General features: G+C 38.9%; 1 protein-coding gene and 1 long non-coding RNA gene across 2 annotated transcripts in view; one reads left to right on the top strand and one right to left on the bottom strand.

The window, feature by feature from the left end:
* The window catches only part of MICU2 (mitochondrial calcium uptake 2), a 134889-nt gene extending 122351 nt beyond the window's left edge, over positions 1-12538 (bottom strand). Inside the window, exon 1 of the mRNA XM_030962795.1 lies at positions 12328-12538. Coding sequence (XP_030818655.1) covers positions 12328-12528 — 201 coding nt within the window. The 5' untranslated portion in view covers positions 12529-12538. The remainder of the gene's footprint in view (positions 1-12327) is intronic.
* A 47-nt stretch (positions 12539-12585) lies between these two features.
* On the top strand, positions 12586-24671 carry LOC115904706. Its single transcript, XR_004060800.1, has 3 exons — positions 12586-12695; positions 14935-15121; positions 20702-24671. It is a non-coding gene; the product is annotated as an uncharacterized LOC115904706 (long non-coding RNA).
* Positions 24672-25436: the final 765 nt, after the last annotated feature.

Here is a 25436-nt window from a genome sequence, read left to right as displayed (position 1 = left end):
GCCAAACACTCACAGGGACACTCAATGGGCCAGAAACATCCCACGAGCAGGCAGTGATTAAACTTACAATCTCCAGCTCTGACGCAGCAGGATAACAGCTCAGTCGTGACCTCCAGAATGGCAGGGAACACTGTATGCACGAAGTTTTATACACTTTGAAGAACTGCAAGCAACTTCTAAATCTACTTACAGTGGTCTAGTCAGATCAGCTGGATGTTTCCAATGGCCAGAACCAGATGTATGTAACATGAATTCATCGAGGTGATATGCAGCCACACAAACACACACACACACTACTGAACCCTATGGAAGGGTCTCATTCCATCCTATTAATACCACATCCAGAATTTAATCCCCATGCAGCCTGGCCCAGAGCCACTGTGTCTGCTTTCCATTACTCATCACCTTCTAACTCTGCATTCAAAGCTGAGTCCAGAACAGGCCATTTCCTTCAGCAATGGAAGCAGTCTTGCTTCCTGCTTGGCAGAGCAGCCTCTCACATGGAGTCTGCTGCTCCTGGAAGTTATGGAGGGAGAGTGACCTAACCCACAGGCTACAGGGGATGAAGAAGGAATAAAGATGCTCATTACTCCCACAACTACAGTCTCACAAATCCTACCCACAAAGGACTCAGCCATGTGATGACTCCCAGGATAATCACTCCTTGTTTGCTGTCAGTACCAGAACCCTTTGATACTGGAAGTGGTACCTCCTACCACTGCCAGAGAGAATAAGTGTACACTGCAAGGAAAAATCAATCTGTACTGGAACACCATATAGTCCTTTAAAAGTTTTACACCAAGGAATCTGACTACGATTCCATGATTTCTGACAATACAACTTGATTGCATTGCTGTCATTTCAAGAAGCAGTACTGTCAAGGGTCTCAGCACTGCAGATTATAAAGTGAGGCACCCATGAAAAACATTCAGTAAACAGTGTATTATCAGTGCAAGTGCATTATTTTTGATAGGGCTGTTAATGTAAATAGTACAGTATTTATTGCTACACAATGTCTGCTCAATTAACACATCCAACATTTCTCGTGCACCTAAATATTTAGATTTTTCTTTATTTTTTTTTCATTTTTGAGGCTGAAGAGAAAAGACAACACAAATCTTTAAATTAAAGAATAACAATGCAACACCATTTGGTAATATGACACTGCTAGTTTTCCAAATTTAACAGCAGTTGGGGAGAAAGTATGTCAGCAATTTCCCAATGTAGTTTTCTGGAAGACTGAGTAAGAACATTACATACAATTGGTAAATTCAGAAAAAATACTGTGTTCTAGGCAAAGTAATTTTATACCCTTTACGCCGTCTATCATTCATGATGGTTCTTCAGCTAAATTAAAATCTAAAGTTTTAATGGATTTTTTTTAATCCAGAAACAGAAGACTTTATTTAGTTTTTGCCATTTTTGTTGTCCACATTGAGTTCTCTCCATACGTCACAGCCTAAATGATGCTACTTATGACTTTTTAGATCTTTAGTACTCTTATTGAAGAAATTTCATAGCAAGAGCTCGAAAAGACAAGCACAAATTTCTTTACAGAAGTGCTAACTACAGCTCTATGTGAAAAAATTAACAATTGGGTTTTTTCCCAGGAGAAATACTGCAACAATAACACACACATACAGTAACAACCAAGCAATAAAAACAAACTCCAGCTCTGATATAATACAGAAGTTGATTTAATTGGAATGGCAAATTACAATACACATTTTAACTGCGTATGTAAAAACACAACATGTTTCACTATTATAAATTAATCCCAACGTATTTTAAGATTTTGTTGAGAAGTTTCCATATGGGAATGTCTGGCTACATCCAGTTCAAATAAAAAGAGTTCACAGAGTTCAAAAAATTCTCACTCAAGTAAAGAAAAAATAGCAGCCTGCACTGCAGATAGTCTGGTGGAAGGTTAGAAGATAATGGTAGACAAAACAAGCCAAAGTGCAGGAAAAGCATCTGCACATTGCATTGTCTGTATTCTAACCTACAAGTTCTCTCCTCTTTACTCTTCTGACTCTCTCTCCCAAGGAGAGGGGGAATGAGAGGCTCTGAGATGTGTAGCTGCCAAATGGGGTTAAACCATGACCAGAAAAAGTAGAAAAGCTTCTCTTAAGAGGAGATGGATCTCATGAATAACATCTAAGAACCACAGCACCAAGCCTGAATGAGTTCAATAAGTGTTTGGACCACACTTTCAGGTGCATGGTGTGACTCTTGGGGATGGTCCTGTGCAGGCTCAGGAGTTGGATTTGATGATCCTTCAGAGTCCCTTTCAAGTGACTTATTCTGTGATTCTGTAAGATGAACAACTAAGTCAAGCATCAATTCTCCTCAGTCGTTCTGTATTGAACAGTACAGATTTAATATTAATGTTCTGGATAAATTAATGCATTGCATAAAATCATCAAAATTGATCTGGGAAATGCTGGTTTAAATTGATGCATATTGTGTATTGTGCTTTTCATCTTTTGGAGATTACAATGCTTATTCCTGCTGTTTCCCATCTTCAGCAGAAGCCTATAATTGTTTGCTTATTCCCAAAGACAGCAGTGTCAGCACTGTATTCCCTGATGCCTAAGACCATCAAGTGTATTTTTCAGTAAAAAAGGTGGCAGATGTTTTATCCATCAGCTTTACCACACTTCCAAGTAAGAGCTATAACCTGAGGGAAAGTCATTAGAGTGTAATAAGCAAGGGAAAACATTTCATTGTGACAATCACAGACTACTTAGGCCACTGTCTCTATGCATTTAAACAATATAAGGCTATAAAGTAAAGAGCACTTTCTTAGTCTCCATGCCAAGTATAATTTTGATTTTGCATTGCCATTAAAAACACCAAATTACTAGACAAGTCCACAGTTGCTTCAAAAACAAGCCTAGAGAGGACTGGTACAGAAGCTGTACTATATTTCCAAACCAATTATTCTGTCAGCTACGCTATTAAGGTTTGTTATCTTCTAATTTTCAAAGTTTTATAAAAGGAGAAGCAGATTGTCAGATAATATGGTCAATACGTAACCATTAAGACTTTTCTCTACTGAAAAATAAAGTTCATTTTGGCAAATTTGTAAGATCATAAAATATAATTACCAAGTCCATTTCACCACGGTGAGCAATACAGCATGACAGAACTTCGTACTTTTCTCCTTGGCCAGATCTCACATCATCAAGCCCTTGCAGTCAAGTTCAAAGCCCAGCCTGATCTGGCAGCACACAGACCTCAGCCTCTTACAGGGCCACCAGAAGAAGCTTTTGGTAGAACTTCAGGCAGATTTTGTCCTTTAAATGCTGAGCATATCTGGCCATTTAGACTAGAAACATTCAAAATAAATCCCATAATTTCTCCATAAGCACATTCTTATGTATATGTTTTATTATTAGTCACACAGTCTGTATTTTAAGTATATTTTATACATATGCATATCCTTACTAATATATACAAAGTATAAATTTACATGACACATAGATATGTACATAGCTTTATATGCAGCTCAGTATATGTTGTTTTAATATTACAGCATTATTTCTTAATAGATTATTGTAATATGGCAGTATCACCAATAAAAGGCATTAACAAAGAAATTGCCCACTTAAAAAAATAAGAAAGATTTTTAGAAAACTATTTGGAAACACCCATTTTCTTCATTTCATGGAACTTTTCTATCTGTGCTAGAGTTTGTGCAGTTTTTGGAGAGAGATGAAGGAGTTTCTCTGATGATTTGGCAAAGGAGCGGGGAAAGTACCAGTACCTATAATATTTATTAGCTACATCTGCTGTAAGTGTTTTTCATGCACTACATTAGTGCAAGACAGTCATTCTTGAAAGTTCTCCTACCCTGAAGGGGACACAGACCTTGAGGAACTACTTGAAATGACATCTGGTGTTTGAAGCTGACAAAACTCCCTTCTCTTGTCTTTCAGCTGTATGTGTGATAAAAAGCTCCGTGAGTAGCAGCAAGGAGCTATAGCCTACTACACATGTTCTGAATGAGCATTTCACATAGTTCCATCTGTCATTTATCTTGGATGATTATTTAAACTAGATTCTGAGTTATTTGTTCTTTCTGGCTAGATTATGTTTCCAAAATGCTGAGCCACTTGCCAGGAATAACCATATTCAGTCAGCCACAATGTTACACAAAAGTCTACAAGTAAGTGCAATACAGAGCTCTCATGCTAACCCAGCAAATGCATTTGGAAAACAGTACAAAACAGCAGCAATGGGAAAACAGTTGCTACTGCTTGCAGAACAGAGCACTTCTTACTTAAAAAAAAAAAAAAAGGCAAACAGAGCTTCCATCTAAGAAACCAAATAAAAAAGAAACTTTGTAGTAACTATGTCGAAACTATTTACTGGAGAAAAAGTCTTGTATAACCAGTAAATAAATGCTAGTTTCTTCTTGAGATTCGCTGTTAAAAATCAGACTATTATTTTATTTTATGCAATTCTTTCTAATCAATCTATTTTTTCTTGTTTTCAGGCAAGTTATTTTCTTATCTGTTTATGTTTGTCCATTAACATAAACAGCCAAAGATTCTCAAGCACTAATCTTTTACTACATTAGCTAAAAGCACAAAACCATGCAGCTTAACTCACCCCATCTGTCCACATGTATCAGAGTGCCTAGAAGGAATGTTAGTTAGAGTTTATTTAATCACTGAAGTCATATAGCAAGAGTGAATTCAAGGAAAAGGTGACAGATCAGATGAAAGATAGATAGTTAAATTTTAACCTTAACCTCTTAGATTACATTTTACATCATGTTGCTTTAGTATCAATGAAGACACCTGCACAAAGAATCTCCATGCACAAAGAGAAGGGAATAAATGTAAATATTTTCAAACTTAAGTATATAAATATTTCACATTAAAAAAACTAAAAAGGATACCATATATTTAAAGTTGTAAAGCAAACGCACATACATAAGTAATATTTAAGGGTATAATTAATTATAACATCATGGTCCTAGAGATTCCACACTCTCTATACCACATTCTATTTTGGACACATAACATGACAATGTTATGTCACTAATGCTGAGAATGATGTTTGTGATATATTTAATATCCCAGTTATTGATTTAGACTACTTGATGGATACCTGATACATACAGTATTTCCATAACACAGTGAAATACAGAATAAAACAAGAGGTAGCTAAGGTTACCCTCATTGGCTGCACAAAGGAGCAGTTTCAGAAATCCTGAAGCATATTTAAGGAAAAGAAAAAAGATTGGGATAGGCTGAGCTAGCAATCTAATTGCATATTTATCAATGCTTAAAAAAGGTTTTAAGCACACACTATTTCCAGAATATTTTGAGACTAGTACCCAAAACTCATTCATTGAAGATTAATTTGGAGGCAAGAAAGTCATTTAAGCTCAGAACCAAACCAATTGCAGTACTTCATCTACTTCAAGATGCACAGTAGAGGGAAAAAATTTATAGGAATATATTCACATTAAATACCTGAGTTAGGCAGATGCATAAATTATGTTAAACTGCCTCTTTCATAGCCACAGACTACAGGTATCTGAATAATTTAATAAAAAATGACTACCCATTTCCTGTTCAGTAATAGGCAGTATGGAATGCATTTACCTACAGAGTTGACTGCCTTGTTGTGATTGATGACAACTTTTTCTTTAGTAATATTTATTGAGATAGTAAACATAGCAGCAAAAATACAGTGGAAAATAAACCATGAAGCTGGCAGAGGGATGGATGCTACCACATGCCAGCAAGAGCACCGTCTGCAGCTTGCCACAGCTGAATAAGGAGTCTCTCCAGTGCCGGGCAGGCACTGCTGGAAAGGAACACCAGGGGTTCAAAGCACCTTGAATCCAACTGGAGCCTCCTCCACAGGCTGCAAGTCTTGCACAACCTTCATCAGGAAGGTTTAAAGGCACCATCTTGTAGATGGTTCAAGGACACAACCTGCAGATGCAATAAGAAGAGCTCTCCAGCCGTGCTACAAGCAGAACAGAAATCTGAGGCTGTGCCGGGAACCACAGCCTGGCTGTGTGCTGTGTACTGCCACTCAGAACAGCATAAGACAGCAAGGACAACAATAACAGCAGCAAGGTAAGACACAAAAAGACAGAAGGACAACATTTTGAGGAATCTGTCCCTTCCTTTAAGGAAGTTGTAAAGCAGGAGATTTGAAAACCCAAATAAATAAACAAATAATCTTTGTTTAAAGATGCTCCAACCCACAAAAGTAATGGTAATTTTCATTATTTTTACACGGCGTTGTTTTACTACATAGATTTTAAGAATTACTAATGTAACCACGTGGTCAGGTTCACCCAAACTGAATTCCACTGTGAGGCTCCTCTGAGGCCTGCGAGCCATCACTGAGCAGCTTGCTTGATGTGGATTACAAACATTTGCATTAAGTTTCAAAAGCATGTTAAAATTATGATGCAGACTCATTTTATACACACTTAATTCTACTCAGTGAGCACCCCAGTAATCATCTATGTGCATCTGCATTCTCAATTAAATTTTAATAGAATAAAGACTTGAAGATAAACATTTCAAAATATTACTTAGGAGAAAAGAACCTGCCCTGGGATCTTTGCTCCAACAGAAGCAGGCAACCTTTTTTTTTTTGATGACAGAGTAAACACAAGAATCTTCTTGTATGTTTCTTAGATTAGACTGTACATATCCCTTCTGGTTTTATTTTAGAAGCACATTCCTCTCTCCAGGCGATTCTATACGTCATTACAAATCCTTATACAATTTTATCCCAGACTCTATATTTATCAAGACACCTTATCTTAACAGCAATGTTCTTTTCCCAGCATGAACCAAGCAAAGATACCCTCACAAAAACTCCCATTCTAACACAATACATCATATGTCACAATTCAAAGCACTGACGTGTGACTTTGTAGGAATCATTATTAAAAAAACCAACAACAAAAAACTCCACAACCAAAAAAAACCACAAACAAACAAAAAAACACCCAAAAAACAAAAAACCCATAAAAACCCAAACACCACCAAACCAATCAACCTAAAAAAGTGTGGCCTACAAGCAGTGTAAGCATTACTTAAGTCACAAAGTGACCCTGGTTACTAAGCATGTGTAAAAAACCAATTAAAATCCCAGACCTATGCACTTCCTTCCACTGTTCTGTAGAAAATAATTCAGATGATTTAAATAAAATGCTGTTTTGATCTGCATGCAACTGATTACAATTGTTTTGGAAGCACATGTAGTTTATATGTTTTCACCAGAAGTTACCAATCAAGCAAATATACACCAGACAGGTAACATGCTCATAGCAGACATAATTTTGAAAATTTTCTATCGATCTGGGTTGGAAATTTTACCTGAGAAAAAAACCATGCATAAAATATGGAATTTGCATTAACCAACTATGTTTCAGCACTCAATCTCTTTGGAAACACAGTGCACATCTCAAAGTGTCACCAAAAACACAGGTAGGATTACAAAACTTTTAAAATCTTTTTAACAACTTCCAAGTCCGGGAGTCCAGAGATTTCTACTAAACCCCTGATAAAGATAAGTTATATTAAATATATGCATTCTCTCCCTAGATTATCCTATGAGCTGTGGAGCTGAGTTCTGCATAGCCCTAGGATTTGTTTATACACTATTTTACCTTTCCACAGTGGCAGAACCAAGGGAGTGTCCCCTGAACGAGCTAGTATTTGGAGAATCTTTTACAGTATTCTGATTTCTTTAAAAAGTGTAAGGCAATAGCTCCAAGACAAATTTTCATGGTGGCTACACATACAGACCTGGAAACAAATCTAAGCTCTAGTTTTAATCACTCAAAGTTTTCTACCCCCAGTTGCTCAGAATAACAGTTTTCATATTGTGACATAAAAAAGTTGTCACTCCCATGTGTGTGACATGGGAGTCACCATTCCCATGTAGCGTGTGGGTAGTGCGACATACGAAGTCACCACTCCCATCTTTGCTTCTCTTAACAATCATGGACACTCAAAAATTTACAAAACATTCAATGCAGTTTAAACTGAGATAATAAAATTATTGCCATCCAAAATAGAATTGCTTCAATAAATGCATTTTAAATAAAATTAGATTTTTGGACACTGCAAATATTTTACAAATTATCACAAATTGTTTGTTAATTGCTATAAGCACTATCTTAATATTTTCAGTATGATCAAATACAATATAAGTATTTAAGACCTCCAAGAGACAAATTGAGTCTCCTCTGATCTGGAATAACTGAAGAAGATTACTGATGCAAGACAGCAGTAGCAGAAAAGGTAAGATAAAGAGAACCAATTAGACTATGGCCATGTAACAGAAAGTATTAACAAGAACAGACCCCCAAAATTTCTGTCAGTTAAGTTATGATTTCCACTTTACTTAAATATTTCATACAGCTTAATTGAGGTACCAGCTAATGCTCCCACAACCCTAAAAACCAGAGTGCTGAAACATGGTAATGTTTATCCGCAGACAAGACTTTGCACACATAAAGCTTCATATATGTGCTAGTAACAACTCTAGTTAGTCTCATTTGGAAAACAGTGACTTGGACTCAGTGCCAATTGTGATACGCTGCAGGGATCACAACTTTTCAAGGGCAAATCAAATTATATTCTTTCTGAAGCTAGTGACCTAAACATGGCCATAAAAACTCAGCAGGGGCAGGATATACTGCCTCTGGCATCCTGCTGCTTCTCAGAATTTTCTTATCATTTGCAGTTTGTGTGTGTCCAAGATCGAGCCTGCAGCCCATTGGAAGGTTCCAAATTTAGCTGGAGTGGGCCATGTTAGTATTGCAAACTGCATGCTCTGAGAGAAAAAAGGCACAAGAGACAATACCCCAAGTCTGATCACAGTTACAAACCATATACCATTGTGCCATTTGAATTCCACTACTAAAAAAGAAAAACAGCCTGTATAATATAAATGCAGTGTGCAGAGCAGTGTGAACGTTTTTGACCTGGCTGTGTTTGTTAGGATACTAGAAGGAACTTTCAGTGAATTCAACATAAATTCCCATTCTGAATTACACTGGTAGAACAAAAGCCCTTACTCCCCCCGGCCACCTTCCTTTTTTCTCCTCTTGATACAAGCTGATTAGCTCATTTTATCAAAAAATGAAAATTGATCTAGTTTTTCTCCAGCAAAGGCTATTATCTGGTTTGGGTATTGTCAGTGTAGCTTCACAGATAAATAACAAGGGTAGATGGAACCAAAACCTGGTACCTATAAAGAAAAAGCTTCAAAAATATTGTGTTCATTTTGCTATAATAATCTTTGTAGAGTTTTACAACCAACACTAAGGACTTACTCCAACATATTATTAGTTATATGTTTCTAAACAGTAGGTCACCAAATGAAGATAGAGAATGAAAACAACTTCATAAATCATGAAAGATTACATCTGAGGTATTATTACATTAAATATAGAACGTTTTATTACTGGGATGCTAACCACTTAACATACATTGTAAGAAGAGGTAAGTGTTAGTGAAAATGTTGACAAAAACCTGGGCCAAAATTTAAAAAAAAAGCAAGACCTTTGATTCTGCAAAGATTCATACAGGATTATGCTGTGTTAGGCTGGATTTCATTTAATCTGAGCAGAAGTCAGAAGTGCCCCTAACCAATAAGTGCAGGATTAAACCCATTCCAGCAGAAAGAATTGACAAGAATTAAAAATAGATTTAAGAAACTATGTGCCAAAGGCATCAGTCTTTGATTTTAGGATATTCAAAATCTTTAGAAGAAAGAAATAAAAAAAAAAGAGTAAGTATTAATTCACAGAATTTATACCTTTGGCAGGCTGCTTGCCAGCTTCACTAGAAATTGTATGTCTGAAATTGCCTGGAACAAGGAGAAACTGAAAAATGTCTGACTACTTTGACAGAGATTAATTTTAGTGAGAAAAACTGAAGATCTAAATAGAGTTATCAATTTCAACTACTTAAACTATCAAATATTTTAAATAATTATGACCAATTTTGCAGCAATTAAACAGACAAGACTATATTACCAAGGAAAATTGGGAAGCACTGTACCATAATCCCACTGCATTCTCAAGAGCAACCAGTAAGCCTTGTTGATGATACAGAAGTATAAACATTTCCACTACATATTCCTTTATAACAAAGATAATGAAAATTATGCTGCCTAATTTCAAATATTTGCCTTAACCTGTAATATTTCACACACCGTGCTGCCAACATTCCCACTACATAGCATACTACAACAGGAACAAACAGTTCAATATTGTTTGTCAGCACAAGCTCAAGCAAGGCTGGTTACAACTAGTTACAATGAAAAGGAATAATAACAGAAAATAAGGTTATCCACTATGAGAATGTGTAAAGAATTTTCATATCTCATGATCCCACAATCTCTCAACTGAGAAAAAGATGGCTCCAAAATATGTAATAAAGGTGACTACTTGCTTCAACACTGTTTCACTCTGGGCTATTTTCTATCAATGAGAAGTCACAAGTAGCATCTAAACTGCTTAAAAGACTTGCAGCGTGGCTCTGTCACTGTTGCTAATAGCTTTCACAATCCACTTGCAGGATTATGCTCTGCATGGTTATTTCTTAGGTAGTTTTAAAAAGCTCAACGCACTACCTGCAGCAATATGGAGTACAACACATATGGAGAATTAGCTTCTTCAACAACCATTTTAAGGGAAAACTGAAAAGTTCATATGGAATAAACATATGAAGAGTCCACCAAATTACCATCTCCAAATCAGTTAAGTAGGTACTAGACTTTTGGAGTGCCTCTTGAGAATTATTAAAAGTGTACTCATAGGACTGTCCACGCATTACATGGAAGCTATTCCATGAGAACACATCAGCAGCAGACTGAGACCCCTTCACTCAACACCCTTTAAAAGTGATTACTTCCCACATTTAACACTTTTTATATATCCCTACAAACACATCTACTTTACCAAGAGTTCCATGTATTAATGAGATTGGTCTCAACGACAGGACTTACAAAAATAATGCAATGCTGCTTAAAAACCTCACATAATTAAAAGTAAGAACAACAAGGAGATACATTTTCAGTAGGATATCTGTTGAGTAATGGATGCTTTCCTTGCTAGGAGATGAATATAGAAAATTAAAGTTTTAACATGTGCTGTCCAAAGTTTTAACTTGTCCGGGTCCAAGGACCAGGACTACTATATAATCTATTTAGAAAAATGCTTATCTAATAAAATTTGAGTTTTCTAAGAAGATGTAGTTTAAGTATTTTCCACAATGAAGGATACAATATTAAAAAAAAGAATAAAAAAAGTAATTATTTGTTCTTGACTCAGAAATAAATGTTGTCCTCAAGAATAAAAGCTGCTATTTATCTGCTTGTAGTTCAGCCTGTTTAATCACTGTTAAGAGATAAGACATCAAAGCATACAAAGTCTTGAATACTTCCAAAAATTCTTAGATATAAGTAGATGAATGGCACTGCAAGCATAGACTGACCTCTTCCCCCATCACACCTAAACCCTCTGGCCTACAAAGCATTTAGGTCTTCCAGTTCGAAATAACAAACCAGCTCTAACTGACAGTAACTTCTTATCTGGAGGAAGAACAGGAAAAAGCTCACTGCCTCCATGAAAAGGATAAAGTTGGGAAATCGTGTACAAAGATTATTTTATAAACAATAATGATCTGTCCTTGAGCACCCTTCTGAGAGTGTCCTGACGCTCCAAGGCAAATCACATTTTAGCATGCACGGCACACATTTTGGACATAGTAAGAGGAAATAAGTCTGCGTTATGCATTTCAGACAAAGTACAAACTACAAAAGTACTACTTCCGTGAAATAGCTATATATATTTTTTCAAGAGACAAAACGTGGATGACTGTCTAACAGCACCTGACATGCAGACCGGGCACCGTGGAAGTTTTCCCTGAAAGTTACCAGCAAAAGGCGGAGCTCACTACAGGCCGTGCGTCTGTGCAAAGCACACAGGTCCATCGTTCAGCACGACCAGGGCTGTCAAGGGGAGAGGGGAAAGGCTCCGTGCTAAGGCAAAAGGCAAACCCTGCCTTCTCCGGCTGCGGGGACCGGAGGCGAGGCAGCTCCGCGTTAAGTGACCCGCTGGGATGCCAAGGGGGCCGGGACGCGGATTACCTGCCACACCACCGGGGCCAGGAGGGCTCCCGCAGCCCAATCCCGCCTCACGACGGGGTCTGACCACCGCGGACTCCGACCCGTCCGCGGGCCGACAGCCGCCCCTGCGCCCCGGCTCCCGGCGCGCCCGCCCAGCCCTGTCCGCCGCCGGGAGCGGGGATGCTGCTGCCTTACCTGAGCCAGCACCGTCGGGAACACTCGCGGCCGCCCGCTGTAACACGCCACCAGGCAGCCTCCCCCGACCAGAGCAGCGGCGGCGGCGGCCCCCCATGCGGACGGGCGGCGCTGGCTGCGCGGGGGCCGTATCCCGGCGAGCTGCCCCCGCAGCGGGGCTCGGGCGGCCGCCGCCACCGCCGCTCTCCACGCCGCCGACATCTTCCCGGAAAGCGCCGCGGAGGCAGCGCCGCGCATGCGCAGTGCCGGGCCCGAGGCCGCGGGGCGGGGGCAGCTCCGGCCCGGTCCCGCCGGGATCGCCCCGGCCCCGCTCCGCCAGCGGGAGCGACGCCACCCGCACAACCCGAGGGGACGGAGCTGGCAGAGAGGTAACCTGAAAGGAGGGTCTAGCCAGGCGAGGGTTGGCTCTTCTCCCAGGTAACAAACGACAGCACGAGAGGACATAGTCTCAAGCTGCGCCAGAGGAGGTTTAGGTTGGGCATTAGGAGGAATTTCTTCACAGCAAGGGTGGTTAGGCGTTGGAATGGGCTGCCCAGGGACCTGGTGATGTTTAAGGAAAGACTAGACGTGGCACTCAGTGCCATGGGCTAGTTGACACGGCAGTGTTGGGCCACAGGTTGGATTCGATGATCCCAGAAATCTTTTCCAACCTAATTCATGCCCTGTTTCTGTAGCTCAGGCGGAGTGCGCCCGGTGCCTCCGTCCCGGGCCAGGGAGCCCCCAGGTGAGGGCAGGCGGCAGGGCCCCCTTCCCGACGGGTTCCCGGTGGGGAGGGAAGGCGGGCAGGGCAGGGACCAGGTATTGGGTTTTGTCAGGGGAGGGGGCAGGAGAGGCCTGGCCTATGCGGTAGGGAGTGAAAGTGGCGACGCTCGCAGCGCTCCTGCGGCCCCAGGGGTGTCCCGGCCACCGCCGTGTGTCTGTCACAGAGCTCAGCTTCGCCTCGTTCCCTGGTGTGACTCTTCTGCCAGAGCAAATTCCCACTGCTGAGAGCCATGAGCAGCAGTGGGTCACGAGCGGGGTTGGAGGTACTGCGGAAATCCCGGGGTACTGGGCAAGGCAGGTTAGGTGAGCTTCTTCCATAAGCAGGGCTGAGCCGGTGCTGATGATTTCCGAGGCGTTGATGGCCCGTATGGATGTGTTGCCCAGTGTGTGATCCAGATCAGAAACTACAAAAGCATGAGCAAGTTTAGAATATCCTTTTCAAGGGCAGAGTGGAGGTTCTTGTGAAATACAAGTGACAGAAGATGAGTTTACAGAAATTGTCATGGCAGAGGTGTTAGCTGAGAAGCATTACAGAATGACTTGGTTGGCAGTAACGCTTGTGCCAAAAGATTGCTACTCACCATGAATGCTTCAGAGTGCTTTTTTTTCCTCACTGCCATTGTTTTAACAAAGTTCTCTAGGTCTTGGTTGGTTACATTCAAACATTAGTTAGTTGATCACATTCAAAAATGGGGCCATCTGAGAATTAATGATAAGGTCATATGAGGTAGAGCAGAGAGTAAGTTAAATGTCATTTGTATGTTGGCAGTCCCGATATCCTTGTTGTGAGAGTGGTTCACCTAGTGACTCCATGTGAATGTGGAGAAAGACTGCTGAGAGAACAGATGCATGCAATTTGCTATTGCTTTGGTCTTTGTTTGGGGGCCTTCAGAAGGTACTCAGTCTGTTTTAGCAAACTGTATGTTCCACCTCTTTCTGATATGACAACCAATGCTGTGTTGTCAACATTACAAATGTTCTGGTATGGGCTCTGAAACATGGAAATGCTTTTTTGCTCTCTATCCACTGACAGAAGGTGATCATCCATCACTGCCATCAAAATAATTTTAGTTCACTTCCCTGACCTGAATTCAGAGTCATGAATTCAGTTTCATAGAGCATCATTTCAGTCATTTAACTAATGGCATTTCAGAATTTATCCAGTTTTCTTTTAGCATGTGTTGTTCACTGAGTGTCGTTCTGTGAAGTGTTTGAGACGTCTTCAAGAATCTCAGGACTCAAGTCCTTAGCAGGATACAAACCCTTCAAAAGCACCTTCTCTGGGGAGCACAAATGACTGCTCATTGCAAAATCACCCAGGAGTGCAACATCCAGGATGAATGGTTTCCATCTCTACATGCTAATGTACATTGCAAAAGCTTTTTCCTATTCTCAGAGACCTAGAAATTAACTCATATGGGAAAGGCCTTTCTAATCCCAATATAAAACATAGGAGCAAAATCTGTCAATTGTTAAACATACTGGAAAATCCCACTTCATCTGTAAAACTTGTAGGAAATTCCTATTGCCTATTTCTGTTTCCCTCTAGACAGACAAAATATTTTCCATCCCAATCTTACAGTTTGACACATAGTATTTTTACAAACACCTTAAAAGTACTTTACTGTCTATGTAAGCCAATAGCAAGCGCTTCATGAGTGCTGGCAACATCTTAGAAACATCTTGTAAAGGATGGCTGAGAGATTTGATTTCTGAATGCCAGATCCCTTGATGTTGAATACACGACCACAGCACAGGCAAGGAGGTTTAATTCGTTGTTCTGACAGGCATTTTCAGATTTTCTTTAAGTAAAAACAAATAAGTAGGTCATTTATCTTTCCTCAGATGACATTCCTGCCTGGAACAGATGCAGCTGCAGTGTGAATGGAGAGCTATCCTCATATGGCTGAGAGCACGCAATGCTGATGGGCGAGTTCAGTGTCCTCAGCCACCCCTTGTCTCCTGCAGTAAATTCACCTCATGGGCCCAGGCTCCCGGAATACGAAGCTGCTGTCACTGTGCTGCTACAGTTGTAAGTGCTGTGAGAACACACAACTTAAACAGCTAGAAAACTCCTGGTGAGTCAGACAGAGTCCTGTTGCACTCTATGCAGTATCACTGCAGGGTGGTTTATGACAGAAAGCAAAGATCTCTGTGGTCTGATGCTGACTGTCTGGTAAATATAATAAAGGTTTCACCAGACAAAATGAGTTATGTGGTGACAAATGTCATCAGCTACTGTATGCTGCAGCACTAAAATGTTACCTCCATTTGCTGTCCTGCTCAGTTTGCTCTTCCATGCTCTTATAAGCAGAAATCATTACATTTAGCAAGATGTCATGCCTGCTTTTTTATAAAATGCTTTCTGTGTGGTGACATCACACTTTGTACTAGAGGTGTTTGCATTGCTGAAAATTTGAAAAAGCAAATGAAAATACTAATAAAATGTTTTCTGAAATGTTTAAAATGTAATTTTTCTTTAAGATTCAGTGTCCCACTGAATAGTTATGTAAATGCTTAAATGCAGCCTTTTCTTAGTCTTTCATTAGGCACAATGAATGAATGTAAAGTCACATCAAAAGACAAAAAACATGCCACCATGAAACAAAACCCTTGTGAGTCCTGTCATTCTTAGGAAATCATGTTTGGCAGAAACTTATTTCTTTTAAGTTTTGTTACAAAGTAAAAAAAAAAAAAAAAAAGCCGAGTAAACATACATCTCCTCATGCCTGAAGGTCCACTTCCACGTCTCAGTGTCTTTTAAGAGCGTTAGGCCAAGTTCCAAGAGGGATTCACTCTCTACTAGAACTCCAATCCCCTCAAGAGCATTAGGCTTAGTGCCAGCATTCATTTACTCTTGGAACAGCTTAAATTAACTCCTGTTACATTCTGTCTAAACCCTTTCTTACAGAGTAAGAGTTGAGAGCTGGATTCAGTCAGTTAGTCTGAAGGCCACCCATCATGTTTGTCTGTCTTCCTGGACTTAAAATGCTGCATAAACTGGATTGGGAAAGGCAGTGATCAGCTGTTTCTAAACTGAGGAGGGAAGCAGGCAAGCCATCTTTTGTATACATGTCCCCATCTCACAAGAAATAGCATGGGGGTTGGTCTGATTTATTTAACATAAGTACATGTGACAGTAAGCTCCAACCAAATGTGAGATTTTAGGCTGTAAGTGTGCTAACAGTATTTTGATACTTTCCTGGCAGAGCTGAACAGACAAGCTAATCGAAAGACAACAAATATCACCACTTGGTTTTATACGTCAAGAACTGGATTGTAAGATAATATTTTGCCCAGTGTCAGACAGAAGATTGAAATGGAAGGTCTCACAAAGCCAGATCTTCTTTAGCCCAGTCAAACTTATATGGTGTCTTAAAAATATCACTTCTGTTTTACTTTAGCAAACATGAGAATAGTCTGTTTGCCTATGAGTACAAGGCAAACACTCTGAAGCAGGTAAGGATGTAAGCACAGGGAAGACAAGTTTTCTGAAAAGCGATAACACGAAATGTTCTTAGCACACTTGGAAAAGTACAGGGTGATTGACAGAACTGGACCTTAGTCTGATACCTTGGTTAGGTGATACCTTGGTCTCTATCTAGAGGCTCAAAAGTCCTGTACCAAGGTCTTCATGGTGAATGCTAGAAGCTGACTTCAGGGATTTCCAAAGCTGCGTTGTATGACTGTTATTCATAGAATAGTTAGAACCTTTAAGGTCATCTAGTCCACCTCCCTCCAATGAGCAGAAACGTCTTCAGCTAGGTCAGGTTGCTCAGAGCCCTGTTCAACCTTGACCTTTTTCATAATTTCTATCCATCCCTCCTCCACAAGAAAAAAAGAAAACAAAGCCAAACAACAAATAGAGGAGAGATTACTTTCAAGGAATCTGAATTAACTTCCTCCAATGAAGAATCTTTTAAGCTGTTAGTTTACAAAAAGTCCAGTTGTTTTGTATGCTTTGGAGATGATGGAAATGGAACTAATTACTAGACAGTCAACATTCATCCACTAGTAGATCTGAAAATAAATGTGAGCATTTTGTGGCTAGATAACACTATCCAGCTCATAAATAAGAGTTCACAGCAATCTTTGCAGTTAGGAGCTACACTATAAATATAGCTTATCTTCAAATATTTTCAACTTGCTAAAGTTACTTGAAAGCTTATCATGATAGAGTCCATTTAAAAGGAAAAGAATTAAAATTTATCTAAGATATGTGTCCCCAAATACCTCTCATAGCATTCATTTATACTGACCTTTCTAACACACTGTCTTCCCCCACTCTTTGTATGTAGTTAGCTCAAAAACATTGCTGGTGTTTGTAACAAGTTCCCTCAAGCTTCAGAATTACTTTTTTTAAGTGAAGTTGAAAATCAGAGAAAAAAAGTTGAAAGCAAAATTCTTGCTTAAAAAAATTAATTTGAGAATGGAAGTAATGGAATTGGAAAGATTTTAAAATGCAGTTTCTAAGCTGGCAGTAACCTTTTTGTGATAAATATTTGATTTATTAAAGAAATGGTACACAGACTATTGAAACGCTAATGTGAATACAAAAGGCAGATCAAAACTGATCCTCTTTTGTGAAGGAATATCCAGTTTTTAAATTTGAAAAGTTTATTTGCTATTACTTTCCATGTAAAGCTATAGGTCTCAGTTCTGTGACAAGTTTCATATATTACCCCTAATTTTAAGCATTTTGAAAAATTCTGTGGTCTGAAGCAAGACTACTTTGCATAAAATTAACTGTATACATAAATCTCTGAAGATTGGAGACTTTCGTGCTATTAGATGAGAGCTGTAGTTCAACTGCTGTTTTATCTTTTAATGATAAGATCCCATGGCAGTCTTGCAGCAATAGTAGAGCTCCCCTAAAAACGTTTTAAGTAATGGAATTACATTATGTGTTTTAGCGATTATATTTTCCTCGTGTTTTCACCTAATAAGTTATCGTTAATTTTTCTTCCCTTGCAAACATTCTTCTGCAGTGCTGCTAGCACCGATTAAAAAGAGAGACCTATATCTAAGTGAAATTCTGTCATTTTGACCTTTAACCGATACTTTTATATACATACAAATATATGCACATTTATATATGTATTTTGCCTATAATATTTAATCATAGGATTTCCTGAAATCTTATTACCAGTGCTTCCTATGTAAATAGAGAATTGTGTTGCTGGGACCTTGTTCTATTTCAGGGGGTGTTTCTTCTCTTTTCTTCATTCTCTGAAATCAGTGTGATCATTGCAATCAATTTTAATTATACCAGTATTTCACCCTGAATTTTATAGGAAGAGTTGGCAGTAATAACTATAGTTAAGATTGCCTAAGACTTTCTGCTGTATAGATTCTGTACTTAAAAAGAGAGAGGGATAGAAATTGTGCATAAGGGTACCATAAAACATGTCAAGATTAGCAAAGTTAATTTTATCTGTGTTACCTGAAAAACCAGAAGGATTTATTAGGGACTCTGACTTTATATTTTTAAATGCAATCTGACTGTGACCGATATAATTTAAAATAACTATTATTATGTAGTTCAAAAAATACTATAAAGATGGCAAGGCATTACTTCACAGTATTACCAAAGAAACAATTATAGAATTATCAGTATTGTAACCTGTAAAATATTTTTAAAATATGTGTTTTCTGGAAATGTTGAAGTAGAAGCAGCATCGTATATTTATTTCTTGTTTCTTTTCCCAGACCACAGTCTAAAGCAACTATTAATAACATGTTGCACTGCTACTGTGATTTATTAAAGAAAGTTACCTTAATTATCACATCCTTAATACTACTGAAGATGGTAAAGTATATATAATTATTTCTGTGAAAAAGAAAGGAATAATAAAACTCTAAATTACTGTTTTCTGTAATGAATTCCATTATTTCAAACGTTGTTTTCTTCTTTTGCTCACAATACTATTTATGAGCTGTGATTGCACCTATTTTTGTATAAGCACCTATTTTTATATAAGCAGGGGGAAGGCGTGATTATTTTCCATGTACATGTTTAGTTTAGTATTATCTAACCTAATAGAAGGAGTGTGTGGTAGACACACAGCATCAGAAGATTCTGCAATCCTTTCTTAAACATTTGGAAGTCCTAATATGAAGTTCACTGTAGTCAGCAGAATCTTTTTCCATAGGTGTCTGCATTTGGCACTTGCAGAGCTGAAAAACAGCTTTACTATTTGTGTGAATATTGTGGGCAGTCTTGATATATTTGCTGGTGAGGGATCCACAGTCTGTAGCTGCATCAAAGCTGCTGTTGGATTCACTCACAAAGGAACAGTAATAATGGCACTAATAAAAATCCTTGACAAAGCTATGGGTAAAGTTGACAGTCCCCATTTGGCAGTAGTCAGGCAGGAGCTGTTTTGCTGAGTACAGCCAGAGAGGATTTCCAAGCCATTACATAACCTTTTTCTAGAGAAGTGAAAGGTCTTGAGGGAACTTGAAGGAGTTGATATTCTGGAATATCTGAATTGCATATGTCCAAGAAGGCATAAGCTATACCAAGAGCAAAAAGTTGAGATACACAGACTGTCTCGTGTTCACAAGGCTTAGGGAATCTCCTGCTCACATGGCATTTATATTACTTATGGGTCTCATGTTCCTGCTGCTTAGGTGTAGGCCCTCTGTGGCTGGTCTATAATGGAGAGATTTAGTTGAAGTAGTCCAGAGGATCCACAGCAAATCATCCATAACCTAATTTCTGAGGAACAGAAGAGACTGGTGGGACTAAAGCATGCACAAGGAGGTTTGTGTCAAAGGGCAGAGGTGTGTAAGACATGGATAAGGTTCACTCCACTAAAAAGAAATGTCTACATATAGGTGTCTGTATCTGAATTCATCACCTTATGCTCTTGTTAATGAGGTAAATATTCACCTTTGGCATGAGTTGTCTCATCCTCAAGGTAATTGTTGAAGTGGCTCACTTGAATCTCAAGCAAAGAAATACCTGTATCAGTCTCTCTGACTGTAAGGGGAACAGAGATTATTTTTGTGCAGCTGTAAATGTCTACACTTTAAACTGCTTTTCTTTACTGTGTCTAGTTGCTGCAGAGATTTTTGGAAAGGAACTCTTGCAGATCTGGATATCAAACTTGCTGGGCACATATGCTGTCAGAGTTGGCAACAAATGAGATAGTCAGACAGAGTTTGATTATGGGGTGCCACCCTGATGACAGATGAAAGCAGGGATATGTTACTTCAAGATGTAACTGAGGGAAGAATGTTGCATGGGAGAAGTTGTGATATCCTCATCCCCTCCCTGTGTACTAACTTGTTACTAGGCTTATGAACATCTGTATTTGGGAGCACTGGAATTTATGTCTTTTTTGTGTCTTGACTTACATGAAAAATATATATATCCTCTCTCTGTCAGTTCAAATATTACTGCTATAATTTGCTGCAGAGAGAGCTTGAAGAGAGCTCACAAAGATTATCCAGTGTTCCAGAGGATGCCTGCCTACCTCCCTGTAGTTGAAGGCATTTAGGACTGCTCAGCATACCATGCTAGATTGCCCCTGAGTTGAGGTGGGGGGGTTTCTGTTAGAAGGGAGGCGGTGACTGATGACAGCAAGTTATTTATTCTTCTTCACAGCAGCAAGAGAAACTGCCATTTTCACTCAGAGGACCTTAGGTCAGTCAGGAGCCTCCCACTCCATAAGCCCTGAGAAGTTCCAGGAAGCTGACACCTGTGAAGCACTGAGGACCAGAAAAGTCTGTGGGTAACCTGCTGGAAACCAGGATCTATCCATGGTGTGACCTTACCCCAAATCTACCCATAACATTGGTCTGTCAGTGCTGGTAACATCTCAGCATCCAGAGAGCCCACTGCTCTTGTCAGACCTGGATGGATGAAGTGGAAGACAAGTTTGAGGAATAAGTATTGCATTTTTATATTGAATAAATAGTAGGTAGCTGGTTTTGTTACAGATTAAGTAGGATCTAAATTACTTACCACCCATGGAATCTCTTTTTTTTCTTCTTCTCCTTTTAGTATGTTCTCCTCCTCAATCTCTTTTTATATAATCTCTGTTTTATTATATGTAATACTGGTAAATTCAGCAGCTAGGTTTACTTGCTGATTGCCAGAAACTCAGCTGCCAGTGGTGGTTGGGATGGTACCAGAATCCCTGCAGGGAGAGCAACAGGGGACTCTGCTGCTCTGAAAGGTTAGGGTACCTTATCAAGACCTAGGTATTACAGCATCCGTGTAAGGTTACTAAAGGTTGATTACCTTCTTTTTTTGTACCATGGAACACATTAGGCTGGAATGATTTGTCTAAAATCTTAAAACAAGGCAGTGACAGAGCTGGAAATAATCCCCAGAGGCAGGTGCTATTTGTAACATATTTTCTGCAAATATTACTTTATTTGGACAGGTTTTGGTCCAAATTTTGCAAATTTCAAAAAATAAAATAAAAATTTCTCATTACCAAACCTTTGGCATCCACATTTGATTTTAAATGTGAGGATGTCTGTCAGTCGGATGCTACTACTCATCACTTTCTTACATCCATCTTAGATGTAGTTTTTAAATTTTCCTAGCTATAACTCTACTGATTCTAATTTGTTGTAATTTACTTTCTGAAGAAATAGGACAGACTATGGTCCAATAAAAGCAAGTAACAAGAAGATGGAAGAAAAAAAGTCTAAAGCATGGTGGGAACCACTACCATTAACTTTATGCCTTATTTAGTGCTCCTCATTCTAATTCCTTTGTATATAATGATACAAGTTTAAAATCCCATATATTCCCTAAGACTGAGACAATCTCTAAGATTTTAAAATGCTTGAAGAAACTAGCAAAACTACTCCAGACTTCTGTCCAGAACTTTTGTATTTCTACTTACACTTGATGGCCTAAAACTTAATCTGCCTTATTCATCATCTTCATCCCCTACCCTTAGAAACAGCTTAGCCAGAACAAATAGTGAATGTTCTACAGAAATGGGTTTAGTCATTAAAGTCATCTGTCCTGGCTTTTCCTGTGCATCCTGGAGTTTCAGTACTGGTACTGTACAAAACACAATTCTGTTGTCATAGAGGTAATAAATAATTCTGTGTGTTAGGCTTATGGGTACAAAGTGAGGGTTTATACTGTCCTCTAGCAAATCAGAGAATGCTAAAATGTTTACTTGCAAAAGATGTTTTGTCTCATTTCTCCATACCTGATCTTACATTAGCAGTTATGAAAGTAAAAATTACTGCTGTGGTTTTACACAAAAAGAGAAATTCTGCAAGAGCAAATTTAATGGAATTTTGACCACTTTGTAGTCCTTAGAATCTGCCACATTTTCCTCACCACTCAAATGATTTTAAATTATAAGTAGTTTTGCAAAGCTGTTAGCATTATTTTCTCAGCTCACCCAAAGTTTTTGCAAGACTTATTATCTATGATGAATCACATCTTTTATTCATATAGTTATAAATGCATTAAAGCTGACAGGTATAATTTGCTGCTTTTTCTCCTTTAGATTCAGCATGGTTTCTGAAAATAAGCTAATTTAATAACTAGGGAACCTAAGTTATAATCAAATTTATTATATTTACCAGACTTGAATTTCAGATGGGATAACATTAAAAATGTGCTTGTAGAGGAAAGAACAGAATTGCCGGTGGGCATTGAATTAGCAGCCTGAAAAATATCTAAAAATGTTGTGATCCGGGGTGTTATGATGGTGAGAGGAGGAAGAGGAGTTCTGTTTATCTGTAGCTTTTACATGTTGCAAACTGGAATGAAGGTTAGAACCCCAGGCCAATGCTTCAGTTTAGGGGAAAGAGTGTTTTCTTTTTAAATTTTCCAGTGACTTAGAGTGTGCCTTTATAACATAGCCCTGCAACTCTGCCTACAAATCTCTAAATTTCTGTTAGAAAGGACATGCTGTTCATGTGCTTGTATGAGCACTTGCCACTGTACATGGCATACCAGATGTAATCCTGTGAGTTCAGCATCCACAAAATTTCTGCTAAATTCTTGATGAGATTTGTGCTTGGAAGGCTGGATCAAGGTTTCATGTCTGGAAGTGCTGAGTGAAAGGTCTGTTCAAAACCAATCCAACAGAAACACAAAAAATTAGATCTTTTCCTTTTCTTGTATCTCATGTTAGTCTCCTCTGAGTCTTGGTCCCCCACTCCTCTTAACCAAGTCTGTGGCACAGATTGTGTTTTATTTATTGATATATGTTAAGACAGCCTCTTATTTTGGGATTATATTAGTTGCATTTGTATTGTGGAGATTTCTAATTCCCAAAGGTGCTGCCTTTTGTCTTTGTGTACACAATTTAAACTGAAGCAGAGTTTTTGTTTTTCCCAGGGGCTTCTACAGACTTTCAGATATTTAAACTCTGAAATTATGTTTCTTTATGGTTTGTCATCTGTTAAAGACTGCTGGCTGCACTAAAACCAGCAATAGAGGTTAACAAGGATGAAAAAGAAGTGTTCCAGAGAACCAATATATCATGGAGTATTCCTCTCCTGGAGGTACATTGCCACTTAGAAATCACTAGGAATAATGGTCATACAAATACAAAGAAAGAGATTTTTTAAAATGGCTGAAATTTTGCTTAATATTGAAAAGCTTAATTAAGGAAGAGCTTGAGGTTTCAGCATGTGCAAAGGGGATTTTCTCTGTGTGGATGTGGTACACCATTGGCAGGACACAGTGAGTCAGCTGTTCATCTGGCTCTGCTGTAGTTCTAACCCTCCACAGCTGAGAATGCTCATGTCACAAGTGGGTGGAGGAGAATATTAGCCCCTGGCTAATTCAGAAGATGTCTTTGCTATGATGCAGAGCCCTTGGTGCTAAAGGTAGTTTTGACCAAGAGATTATGGCACCGGGGCCATAGCTGGTATGAAGATACAAGGTCTTGCTCTAGAATTCCATATTCTTTTAGTCTCTATTTTACAGACATAGTTTTTTGAGGAGTCTCATAGTTTGAAGATGACAAATTTAGTAAAAAAAGTTGAAGAGGATCTTATTGTTACAGAAGAAGAACTAAATGAACTTTTAGTAGAAAGGTAGGAACATGATGAAATGTCATAATACCCACTGCAAAGTCTCTGGGTATTATTCTTAAGAGCAGAATGCTAGAATTTTGTGCTAAATGCTCAGTGATTCAGAGCTTGAGGACACAGTACATGAGTAAGTATTTCTTGCCTTAGTCATCAAACAGCCACATTAAAGCATGACTAAGAAGAAAGGCAAGGCAGCAGTGAAATGTGGAGATGATGAGATAGCTCCATACTGAGAGCAGAACTGGAGATGAGATCAAAGATGATTGAATTGAGTTCATTGTACCTTGCTCAAAAAGTAAAGAAGCAGGGAACGGTAAGAACCTTTCAATAATTATAAGCAATCAGAGGGAGAAAACAAACCCCGGAAGACAAGACGTAAAAACAGCTCACATGACGTGGTAATCTCATAGTTTATGCTGTCAGCAAAAAGAGATTGGATGAGTTTCTGCAGACTCAACGGTACTTGCCATGCAGAGGCAGTCAGTACTATTGAAATGCTGAAACTGATGGGAACCAGCTAGGCTGTCGTGACTGGGAACAGACGTCCTCCAAAGAGCATGAGACAGCATTCTGCAGTATGAGAAATCCTTGCTTGTCAGTCTAAACTGCTGGTTTGTTTGGTGGACTGGGATCTGTATCTTTCATGAGATAGGAATTTTGCCTTTTTCTTCATTAGTGTCTGTAGATACCCAGTTTGGTTCTCAGTGAAGATGGAACAGTCTTTTTTTTTTTTTTTGTAAATGCAGCCTAGTGAATATTAATTTTCAGCAGTTACATGTATTCTAAATATCAGCATTAGGAGGAGCAAGGGTGCCTGTGTTTGTGAAATATTCAAGAAAGAGTACAATGTTGGGAGCTTTTCCTCTCCAGCTCAGCATGAATTAATGTTTTGTAATGTTCTGGGCATAACTGACCTCGAATTGAGCTGTTTATATTCCCCCTTGGAGAAACTCTGCTTAAGTTTATGCAGTTCTATACCATCAAGCAGTTGAAACTTGAGCCACTTGTGTGAATCTTGCCTCAGGAGGTTTGAGGTTGCTGCTGAATATTTTTGGCCTGTGGACAGAGGTAGGATTTGCATTAGCAGCGTCTCAAGGGTGGCTGAAGTCTTGAGGGTCAAAGCAGCCACAGTTAACCCTAAGTCCCTGAACATACAATAGGTGTGAGCTGTATGCCTGTGCTGCCCACCTAAAAAGTGTAGGGGAGGAGTCAGACCACTCTGTGTTTAATGGGAAAAGGAATAAAGACTGTGATTGCCATTCTTAAATGCTGTTTAAAGATGTAAAAATGATCTAATTTTACCTTCTGCTCAGGAA

The sequence above is a fragment of the Camarhynchus parvulus genome, chromosome 1, assembly GCF_901933205.1.
Source record: "Camarhynchus parvulus chromosome 1, STF_HiC, whole genome shotgun sequence".
NCBI classification, from domain to species: Eukaryota; Metazoa; Chordata; class Aves; order Passeriformes; family Thraupidae; genus Camarhynchus; species Camarhynchus parvulus.
Note: the sequence above shows the minus strand (reverse complement) of the source record. Positions and strands in the feature narration are given on the sequence as shown.